This window comes from Glycine max, chromosome 16 (genome assembly GCF_000004515.6).
Source record: "Glycine max cultivar Williams 82 chromosome 16, Glycine_max_v4.0, whole genome shotgun sequence".
In the NCBI taxonomy this organism is placed as follows: Eukaryota; Viridiplantae; Streptophyta; class Magnoliopsida; order Fabales; family Fabaceae; genus Glycine; species Glycine max.
The window spans coordinates 5904385-5916362 of NC_038252.2; the positions used below are offsets into that span (position 1 = coordinate 5904385).

General features: G+C 38.1%; 1 protein-coding gene across 1 annotated transcript; it reads right to left on the reverse strand.

Annotated features, from left to right (window-relative positions):
• Positions 1 to 208: 208 nt before the first annotated feature.
• On the reverse strand, positions 209 to 9681 carry LOC100787122 (protein TPLATE). Its single transcript, XM_003547619.5, has 7 exons — positions 8420 to 9681; positions 7087 to 7683; positions 5301 to 5662; positions 4550 to 4853; positions 3785 to 3907; positions 1223 to 1678; positions 209 to 909 (listed from the first exon to the last, which is right to left on the reverse strand). Exons 1-7 carry the CDS (start codon positions 9557 to 9559, stop codon positions 397 to 399), a joined length of 3495 nt encoding a protein of 1164 aa, XP_003547667.1. The 5' UTR covers positions 9560 to 9681; the 3' UTR covers positions 209 to 396.
• Positions 9682 to 11978: the final 2297 nt, after the last annotated feature.

The window sequence follows — 11978 nt, forward strand, 5'->3', positions numbered from 1 at the left end:
GATCAGCCTTACATCTCCACAAAATATTAATTAGTAACTGTAAGACGGTTAGGCCAGGAGAAAACAGAAGAAATTGGAGCACAGGAAATGAATCTGAATACAAAGTAAACTTCAGGTTTAAGTACATTTAAACCTTAAAAGAAAAAATGACTAACATTCCCAACAAATGCTCAAAAATAAAATAGCAGATCAATAGCCGCACGGTACATGTACAAAGCAATTTTCTGAAAATGTGGGAAAGGCAACACAAAAAATACACTCAAACGTTTCTCGGGCAAATTTTGGCTTCTACCTAATTCGTATATGTAAAATGAGAAAATTTTTTTACAAAGAATACACTCGTACATTTCTCGGAAAGCCATGGAAAAGAAAAACCAAAAGACCAAAAGAAAATAGTTAATTAACTTCAGTAGTTCGATCCTTGCAGATCATATGCCACTCCTGTAGTACTGCTGCTTGAAGAGCTTGATGTTCAGCTTCCTCAGCAGTTAGTTTCGATAGAGTTGATGGCCCCTTTGGTTTCTCGTCTTCTTCACCATCTTTCTTTTCTTTATTATTGTCATATTCCTCCTCTTCATCTTCGTCATCAGATTTTGGAGTCTTGGGTCGTGGTTGGGCTGCCTTCAACAAGGCTATCCTTTCCATTGATATGCGAAGCCTCTCGGCTGCAGCTACCTTCACTTCATCTTCAGGCATATATTCCGCTCCACCATCAGTAAGGTCATCCAACCAACCCTGAAGGTCTGATCCGATCTCCTTGGTAATAGATGAATCGGATGCACGAACCACAAACTTGCACAGCATGGTTGTAGTCTCATCACCTAAGTCCACATTTCTACTCACTTCACTAGCACCAAAAATCATCATGCCCAAGAAGCCACCATGCCAAGTTTTGGCAGCATAACACATCTAGTCCGGTAAAGGGGGGAGAAAAAGGGAAGAGTTAGTAAATTCATTCTATGCAACTAGATGCATAAATCCCTACAGTAGTCCTCGCTTTTCAGTTTTTTATCGTATTTTACATTGGCTAAGTTTCTCTTTCTTTAGGTATGAATTTACTGCTTCTGTCCAAGTAGAAACAGTCAGGTAAAAGCATAAAAGGGAGAGATTGAATAGTAATACCACTAGATTTAAGAAAACAAGGTGATTCCAGGAATGAAACATAACATATCCTTTAACTATTTTAGAATTCAGAGAGGTAGAGATGATAATAAATACACACCTCAAACCCTGCCACTGTGCGGATAATATGTGAACAAACTTTGTGGAATGGTTTGGAAGACAAGGATTTCAGTCCACTTAAGAAAGGAGATGCACCATACTGCTGGGCTGCAGTAGCCTTAAAGCCACTTCCTTCATATGTATATGTGCCAGTATATTCTACAATAGCTGGCAAACTGGGCCACAGTCGGAAAAACTCAACAGGTGATATTTGGTGTGGCAAAAGAAGCTCAGTCAATGGAATTTTATATGGCTGACATCTCAAAATCACAGGTTCACCTAATTCAGGCCTTAGGCTTCTCTTCTGTCTCATGATTTGAGGATCCTCCTCGGCATAGTCACCTTCATAGTCTCTGACAGCACTACTACCATAGAATGGGTAATACAATACTTGAACCCAAAGGGCACATCTTTCAAAGTGGGAAACACCAACTGTCACACTGCACAACACTGGATCCTGAGAATGGAAGACCATTATCAGGAACATGGATCCAGAATCTATTTTAAAAAAAAGAATGATAAAGAACTGCTGTGTGAAGAGAGAATGCAACATTTGTCATGTACAACTGTAAAAAGCAAATAATTAGCATAAAATTTAATACAATCCAGCACAATTATCATAAAAAGTTCAAGGTTCCATTCTTAAAATTATCAGGTAATAGTACTTAAAAGGTTGCCAATAGAGGAAGATATACAAAAGACATAATAAATATTGATATATGCAAGTGGTAACATCTAAATAACAATCATGGTCAGCATTGCAAAACTATGCTCAACAGAGACAGCATGAAATTTATTTTATAAAAACTACAATTATCAGACAGAGGCGTGAAAAAACACTACACGGAAGGTAGAAGTCCTCCAAAAAGGAAAAGTACAAAAATACTACTATTAGGATGAGTGTCATTTTCAAAAGATATTGGTTCTTTTTTACATTTATGTTTGATAGAACACCCTCTGGTTCCCATATCCTAACACATTTTTATGTTAAGCTGGCAACATTTTCAGGATGCAATGAAGGTGCTGATCTCTCAACGATTAAATTCACAAAATAGACTACTATAATCCTTTTGTAAAAAATTCCATTAACATCATTGCAACCCTTTTCCTAGTTATTTTGTGCCTTTGTTTCACTTAATCAAATGTAATGCCTTTTGTCCTCAATGAGCACTATGTCCCAACCCAAACAAACCCCCTCATAAATCTTAATTTCAATTTCCTTCTTTTTATCTAATAACATTCAGCTGCAAGTTCCAACTAATTCAATTATTCTGATGAACCTAACAAATTGAGTCTGATTGGTCCAGCTTTTTTTGAACTTATAAGTTACTTTAAAGCTAAAGTTAAAAAATGAGCTTTAAAAATTAGGCTATAGCTGTTTGGATGTTTTTTATTTTTTTCTTAAAAGTTAATTTTAGGTTAAAAGCTGTTTGAATATTTTTCATCTATTAGACAAGAAATAACAATGAAGCTCCATTTTCGTATCAGATCCCATAAGAGATATACAGACTCTGCACATTGTTTTTGTGTGTATCCTTACATTCTAAATTTTTAGAATTATAAAAAATAATGGGAACCAATTTTTTTTTAAAAAAAGAAATACAAAAGTGCATGTTAGAGTGGTAACTAGAGAATTAAATATCTAAAACTTTTGTCAAGGGGGTCTAGCTTAGTTGGTTGAGTAAAGTGCGTGAGTTATTGTAAATCCCCTGACACAATTTCAATTCCCACGGATCAAGAAAAATTTCTAAAACTTTTGGTATATTATGAACTTAAACAAAAGTTCTAAATATTCATTAATATTGATTTACTATGAACTCGAGTGACATTTGCTAGCTCACCACAATCAGGACAGAAGAATTCATTCTTGAGGAGTGAGTATACCGAAAATAAAACAATGGTAGCACTGTCATGACCCCCTCAACTTTGCATTGTACCCGCTGAGTGTTGAATCTATTTTTTATTTGTTTTAATTTCAGTTTCATCTTCACTGAATTTGGGGATCGAAGAGAGGTTTTGTAGATATAGTTTCAATTTTTCTTTATAAAAAAGCTACATTTTTTTTTCAAGAGCTTTTATTAAAAACTGTTTTGCCCAGCTTTTATTAAGAACTTTTTGGCCCAGCTTTTATTAAGAACTTTTTGGCCCAGCTTTTTACTTATAAGGAGAAATTAAGCTGGGCAAACACACTCTAAATGTATTGTGAAGGTGTCAAAAGTCCACTGGATCAGCACATTTAGGCTGGAAAATATTTTGGAGCAGGCCATATTTCCATAGGTCCAATAAAATTGGGCCGGTCAATATGGTTGGCCCAAATCAAGTAGGCTGGGTTTAATTCATTTAAGTGTCAAATAGGCCCAGCTGATCAAGCATTCCTTGACACCTGCCTAAAATCCATGCATGATATGATCCTACTCAGAAGTACAGACATAGAAATCTAAAGTCTAAACTGTCTTGGACATGTAATTTGTAAAACAAAAGGATGGTAAAATAGCTGGGAAGATGCCAATGCAAATAGCCATCTCAAATTGAAATGGAATATGCACTTTAGAGGAGAAGCAACCTGTGAAACAAGACCACGCAATTGCCGCACAGCTTGAGAAGAGCCATCCATATAATATAATGCACCTGATAATCCCACGCGTACATCCACCCGATTTAATTCAAGCTCAGTTAAGTTTAAGACCTGAAACATTTTCATTTATAATATATGAGAAACACTGAGATAGGAACAATGGTTGTTTGAAATAAAAAAAGTGCCAAAAACAAATAATATACTTTATCATGTGTTTTAAACTTCATATGATACTATTGAGCAATTCTGGCAATGCATTTTAATTTCTTCGGTAATAGACAATAGATAAAAATCTAAGGTGTTAATCGTTGATATCGTTATTTTTTTTTTAAGAAACTACAAATTAGGAAGCTACAGCATGCCAAAATACGATAATTAGCATTAATTCGTTGTATTGAGAACAGAAAGCTGAACAGATCTTTCGCTTATTGAATCAGTAAAATGTACAAAATGGTGATGAGCTTCTGTGTATGCAATCTATTTATAATGCAGAAACTACATCTAATGTTAGTGCCCGTGGTGACAGTTACAACTGTCATTGAGCAGTTGTAACTGCCTTACACCAGATAACAGCTGACAGTAAAACTAAAGCACACAAGTATTAAAGAGAAAAGGCATTTCTCTTACACATTGGAACATTAGTTTTTGCAAAATTACAAAGTTGTAATTATAGAAACAATAGTACATGAAAATGTCACAAGCAAAATCTAAATGGCCTAGTATGAAAGAAAATAAATAAATTGAGGCATTAACCTTCAAATGCAGAGTGATCCTCCCATCACTTGCATCAGCCAAATGATAACCTTCAACATAGCAAGGATCACTGCTTCCAGTCAAAGTAATTGCATTTGGAGGAACCTTCAGTAAAGTAGAATCAACTCCTTTTGTGAGTAAAAGGGTTAGTTCACTGGGGTCAGGTCTCCATAACTCTAGAATAGCCTTGTGAACCAATCCTTCCAACTTTCTATCCTGAGCAGCAGATGCTTCATAAAACTGAACAGTTAATTTGTGGTGGCTAAATGGGTAATCCCCTCTAGCTTCTGTTACCCCTGCCCACCTGAGTATAAAAATAATATAAGATTAAAATCACATATCACGTAATGAATTCAATTGATGATTTGATAATGATTATGAACATTGTTAACATTGGAAATGGCCATTAGGCACCAATGTATTCTGAAACAAGGAAGAAATTGGCAAGTGATAGAGACTGGGCAAAAGAATCTCAAAATGTAGACTTTAATTGCAAAAGCAGGATCGTCTAATGTGAAGGAGAAAGAATTACAATCCTAGAATGTAAAAGCCTCTCAGGATCATGTAAAAATCCTGCCCTCTCAAGATTGTATAAATGTTGCCTTTCTATTTACCAAAATTCCCTGATACCCCTCATTGACACTCTCCATCTTTATACAACCTTCTCTACAGGGACCAATGACAGCATGAAAAACTAAATTAACAATGCACAGCCAGCAGTTATGAATATAAACTTGAACAATATTCTCACTTATTGTCTTGATGACTTGTAGCATATTTGATTCTTTGCAATATCAAACGACATTGATGCTTGCTGACAGAATCAGCCAAAGGATTGTTCCTAAACTCTTCAAGCTCTTTGGTAAGTAACTGACCAGCCCTAGGGTGGCGTGATCCCAGCCGTTGAGCAGATATTAGAACTGCCTGTACATCTTGAACTCTATTTGTTGTTTCTGCAGTTGAATCGACATTGAAAAGAACCTTGTGAATATTTGATATAATGACATTAAGAGGATCATCTGGGTCGTCTGCTAGGAGTGGATCCAATCCTTCTATATCTATGTGCTCTGCAATAGCCCAAATAAGGCGGGCCAACATTCTTGGTGTATTAACCTGTTAAGTTCACAAACATTAACACGCAACATTCAAGCGTGTGAGAAAAATCCATTTTTATTATATTTATACAAGTCTAACAAAGTTCAAGTGTTTAAGGAAACTAAATCAAATAGAAATTGATTTATAAAAATGAAAAAATAAAAAAGGGTGTAAAGTAACAAATGTACAAGGGGCAAGAAGCCCATAAATAAATATTTCACAATTTCAATACGCATCTTTAAATTTCAACGCCTAATATATATATATATATGGGATTTGCTAATATACACACTCCATTTTTAAAGTTGGAGTGCATTAGCAACCTACACCAAAATATGTAGGACAAAAAACCATTATTTATTTTAAGGACAATACAGTAATTCAATGTGTAGTTTACTTTAAAATTAAAACAAATTGTTTCTGTCCCCACTCTCCTATCTCAACTATTAATGGTTTTTCAGTTTTTTTTCACTCCACCGAAGACTTATTTTCCGGTGTCGCAGCTCAATGCGCATCTGTAGCCAAGACATTTCCCGGAGCCTTGCATGTGTTCTTCAGTAACTCCACAAGCCGCAGCAGCCAACTCCCTGAGTGCCTCCGCTCTGGGTCTGGAGCTGCCTCGACCGCCTCCCCGAGGCACAACGCAATGTGGATCTGACTTGGAGCATTGGTATCCTGCTCCTGCTTCAATGCATCCATTAGTGGTTGTAGGAACAGCGACTGTGTGATCGGCAAGGACATTACAGTGGTGACGTCGATGCAAGCAGATAGTACAGCAGAGTTGAAAGTTGCTTAAAGCAAGTTACATTATCATTGGGATCTTATTCTTATATGTAAATTGCCCCTTGTACATTTGTTAACGTACACATATATAGGGATTTCCTAACGTACACACCTTTGTTTTGTTTTTTTAGTATGAGTGTATTAGCAAGCTATAACTAGATATTCTCTTAAAATACATCGATGGTGCAGTTTGCTAATGCACTCATACTAAAAATCAAGAATGTGTACGTTTGCAAATCCCTATATATATAATCATTATTGTTATATCACACATAGTTGCATAATAGATAATTTCTGCTCATGTAAAACGTAGAAGACTTGCAAGGTATCTTCAAACAAGGTAAGAGATAATTCAGTACACCATGGAGGTGAGTAACTGGCCCATGACAGTGACAATTCACCTCCATCAACTACCATATTTCATTATTGATTTTAAAAGAATTAAGATGGATGTTTTAATTGAGAGTAACAACAGCTACAATGGAAAGCATAGGAAGTAAATTACATGCAAGGTAAAGTTGAAGGGTTTTCCTTGGAATTTTAAGCTTAAAAAATATTTCAATAATAATAAAAATCACAGTTTGGAAGGTACAGTCCACATACATGCAATTGTCAGAATAAGAAATTTTATTGAATTTAAGATATAAAAGTTTGAGTACCTCATGCAAGTCCTTCACAAGTTCACGTTGCAAGTTTTGCAATCTAGTTTCATTCAAAATTTGGTCCTGAGAAGCTCCATCTTTGACTCTTTTTACCCCACCCCGAGTATCATATATGTAACATAGCCTAACAAGCAACTTCAAGTAGCAGTCAACCGCGTAGGTGCGGCCGTCGCAATCCCATTTAACACAAGGCCGACAAACTTCCACTACTTCCAAAGCAGGTTCAGTCCAGTTTAATGCACCATAACCAGTTCCATATGCCAAAGCTCCAATGACCCTACTCTCCATGCCCGTGTTATTTTGTTCAGGCAATGGAAGAGACAGCTGAAAGCAACTTTCCACCAGCGATGCAACTAGCTCCTCCCTAAATATACTTTTACTTGTAATGCTATTAAGATCATCATTCACTCTGGCATCCTCAAAAAGGGAAGCTATATCCGTTCCGGGAAGAGGTTTCTGCCCTCTTCGTACACTTTCCTTGGCGAATAGATGTACACAAAGAGCCGTTCTACATATACATGCTAGAGCATACATTCGATCTGATTCTGCTCTCAGGTTTTTAACCATTAAAAGTAACCTCTTGAACAGTGATACCTACAAGTAGACATTGCCATTTATACATAATAAGCACTGCTATATAAAGCACAAGCAATTTTGTCAAGCCAAACATCCAATGTTACATTAATACAATCTAGAATCACACAAGATACAGAACAAGTACATTTTAACCGCAAGATTGCACGACAACAATCGACCCTAAAGTGTAGGAATTCAAAGGCTCTGTCTTGACTAGTGAAAGATATTTGGGTTAGACTAGTGAAATTTTAATGCTATTCATAAATTAAGGCAAATCAAATACTGCTTAAAACATTAGGATAAGCACAAGAACAATCAAACTTTTATAGAAACTCTCTGATCTAACTTCTCAGAATCTGAGGTGTAGAAATTGATTTTAACTTATAGAAGAAGTTCCATTCATTTTACTTTTTATTCTTCTTCTAAAAGTGTTTATAGATAAGTTTACTTAAACAGAACCAGACCAATGAACCTTGATGCTATTAATAGTTCATAGGCTAAAGTCTAGAAATTCTAATGGTATCCATACTAATTCATACATAGGCTAAAAAGTCTAGAAATTCGAAGGCTCCATCTTACTAGTGAAACACATTTGGGTTAGACTAGTGAAATTTCAAAGATATTCATAACCTATAGGCTAACAAACTACCATTTAAAACACTAGGATAAGCATTAGACTACCGAGGATGACAATTAACCCTAAATCATGAATTCATGGATGTGAATAAATAAACAACACTGGGGGTATCCTCACCTGCATGTGAAGATCAAGGAGATGCAAATTGGTGACAACCGCCCTAACAATGCTCTCCCTAGCAGAAGCAAAGTCCAGCCGATCCCACAACGTCAGAATCGCAATGATCGATTGCGAGGCCCATTCAGGCTTCCCACCAGGCACATCAGCCAGATACAGCATATTGATCCCAACCTCATAGATCAACGCTGGCTCCAACGACGAAACAAGGAACGGCGCCAGGTGAGTGACCACATCCGAAACCCCAACAAGCTTCTCCGCGTGGGAATCAACCTCAGCACCCGCGGCATTGGATGATGCAGAGGAAGAAGCCGCCTTGGAGAGTTTTCGAATGACCTCGACGCCACCGGAGGCCACGGCCTTGACGGAGTACACGACGGGGAACACGGTGGTGCGGAAATTCTCAACGGGGAGGATCAAGGAGCGCGCCATGAGGGCGCGGCGCTTCCTCCAGACGAAGTCCACCATGGAAGAGACCCAGTTGGAGCGGATCGCGAGGGAGTTTTCGGAATCGACGAGTTTGTCGCCGGCGAGCTTGCTCATGCGTTTGGAGCTGAATTCCTGGAAGAGGCGGCCGACGGATTCGAATGCGACCTTGGAAACGGCGTCGGAGCGGTCGAGCATGTTGGACCCCACGCGGGCCCACCAGGCGGAGACGCGGTCGAGGAGGTTGACGTTGTTTTCGCAGAGGGTGACGAGGTCGTCGCGGGCGAGGACGCAGCCAAGGGTTTCAGTGGCGGAGAAGCGGAGGGAGTCGCTGGGGGAGTCGAAGCAGTCGGAGATTTCCTTGTTGCAGTCGGAGATGAGTTTGGCGAGGCGGTAGGAGGGGATGGCGGCGAGGATGGAGACGGCGGCGGCGGCGACGTCGGGGTCGGGGAAGTGGAGGTCGGTGCGGATGCCGCCGCAGACGGTCTCCCAGAGGTCGGGGGTGAGGCGGGTGGAGCGGATGAGGTCGAAGGCGAGCTTCTTGCAGACGGCGGAGGCGGGGGCGGCGACGATTTCCTCGACGGCAGTCTTGGCAATGACGGCGATGTCGCGACCGGCGGCGGACTGCTGGAGGGCCTGGAGGAGGGCGCCGGACTGGCGGAGGGCGTCGTTGGAGCGGAGGTCGGCTTGGATCTGGGCGAAGAGGATGTCCATTGTGCTGATGGCTTCAGAGTTGAAAGTGGAAATGAGAGTGGGGGTTTTATGGAATCATCATCTCTTGTTTTGGTTAGTGAGGATATTGTGCAGTTGCCACTGCTATAGCTAATGGCTTAATAATTATATCACCTTTCATAAGAAATGATATCTTGCCGAGGGTATTTGAGAAAATTCCTAGAAATTAATACAATTGTAAGTGATCATATTATATTGTTTTGTAATTAAGGGGAAAAGAAAACATACCATTTATTTCTTATATAGAGGTATGTAGGAACAAATTTAGTTATATACACAAATGCCACTGACATGTAATGTGACAAGTACACATCATGAATAACATGACAACACTAAAATTTAGATTTTGCACTGCATTGTTGATGCACATGCTTCACTAATTGATATTAATTTAATATTTATTATTATTATTATTATTATTATTATTATATGAAACATTTTGAACTTGAAAAATCAAGATGCTTTCACAATTTGGAGAAGTGGAAAAGCTTTCATCTACATCTTCCATCACAAAAAAAGAACAAGCGAAGCTGGACATGGCAGGGACTTAACAGCGGACTGCAACACTAGGTATGCTTAAATATGGATTAACACAACATAAGCAACCAAAGATTGATAGCAAAAGACTCTGCTGCCAATTTCCATTAACATAGATATGCTTAAAACATAACTGGGAATCTTCAGTGTTAATATATAGTCCACCAACTCCCTTAAATGAACTCCATCCAACCATTTATCAATCCAAAGAGAAACTTCACCTTTGCCCACTCTTACTGCAAAGCCATTTTTTAACAACAACATAGCTTTGATGATGAAACCCCATGTATATGAGCTTACTTGAACCAAATCCTCATGAAATAAAGCTTGACTTCCCAAATACTTGTGGGTGAGCACTTGAACCCAAAGCTTATTTCTATCATGCAGTAACAACCATACATGCTTACCCAACAATGCCACATTAGCCTCTATCGCGCTTCAAACACTGAGACCTCCTTGAATTTTAGGGAGTCAAGGTTTTTCAATTAACCCAATGTGATGTGGTTTCCCCCAAATAAACCCACACACAATAGAATCCACGTGGTCACACACTTCTTCGGGCAACCAAAGATTTTGCATAGAGTAAATGGGAATAGATGTAAGGATGGACTTAACCTAAGTCACATGACCAGCTCTCCTAAGAAGCTTTTGTTTCCAACCAGCCAAGCATTCTATCAAGAATATAAGCAAAATCACTCTTCTTAACCCTTTTAGTCAACAAAGGAAATCACAGGTATTTCCTAGGATTTATAGAATGCAGAAAACCAATAAACTTCGAGAAGTTGTTGATATTCAAATTAGCCATGCACATTGCAGGAGCACATAAATCTAGACTTGAAAGTACTAACCTTCAACCCTAAAGCATGGAAGAACTCATGTAAAACTTGTTCCACAAGTCTGACTTGGGAAAAGGTTGTCTTGCTAAAAAAAGAGACAATCATCGGCCTTTGGGGGCATGCTTGGTGACTTGAATAGGATGCCACAAATTATCATCAACTTTCTGTTGAATCAATAGCTAATTTCTCTATGCACAAAAGAAACAAATAAGGGAAAAATGGATCCTTTCGTCTCTAACCTCTCTTAGGTGTAAAATTCTCTTGTTGCTCATTGTTCCACTTCAAGGAGAGATTAGTTCCTATTGTACAATTCATAATTAAGTGAACAATCCGAGGAAAGAAACCAAATTCCATAAGGGTCAAACCAAGAAAGTTCCAATCAACTCTGTCATATGCTTTCTAAAAATCAATTTTAAATAAAATATAACATTGCTTGCCTTTTTTTTCTTCTTATGTATGAAGTGCACAATCTACTAAGCTATTAAGGAGTTATCGACAATGCTTCTGTTAGGAATGAAAATACTCTGCAAAGGTCAAATAATAGAATCTAGAAAATGTCGAATGTGGCTAAAAAACACCTAGGAAATGACCTTAACTAAAACATTAAAAACAATAACAGGATGGAAGCCTTTAAGGCTCATAGGATTATCCACTTTAAGAATGGGAATTGTAACACCCTTGATTATTGACATCTCAGTAGTTCACACTCTATGATACTTCATACGGTGACACTTCACTCAATTTTCTTGTTGGTTAGAACCCTTCATAGGTAGTCCTTTTCGAGACCTGAAAAATTTGTTTCAGCTACTTTCATGATTACTAATTGTCCTCACAAACCAACATGAGACATTTTAGTATGCTTTATCCTTAGTCACATGCTTTCTAGGAAACTTCCCAAAATGTCACTTATCCTATAACTACTCTAAGCTAAATACGTTTAACTATGAAGTTCTTAATTGATAGGCTATCGAAAAATAAATGCATCTTGTTGGCATAAGTAATACCAATTAATTCTTTTAAGTCTTTCT

Bases quoted from the DNA above. Each gene is read 5' to 3' on its own strand.
- LOC100787122 (XM_003547619.5), bottom strand. From the start codon at position 9,559: ATGGACATCCTCTTCGCCCAGATCCAAGCCGACCTCCGCTCCAACGAC. The intron at 7,684-8,419 runs GTGAGGATACCC...GTCTACTTGTAG, and splicing joins TCCTTGATCTTCACATGCAG to GTATCACTGTTCAAGAGGTT. The intron at 3,908-4,549 runs GTTAATGCCTCA...AAAATGTTTCAG, and splicing joins GGATCACTCTGCATTTGAAG to GTCTTAAACTTAACTGAGCT.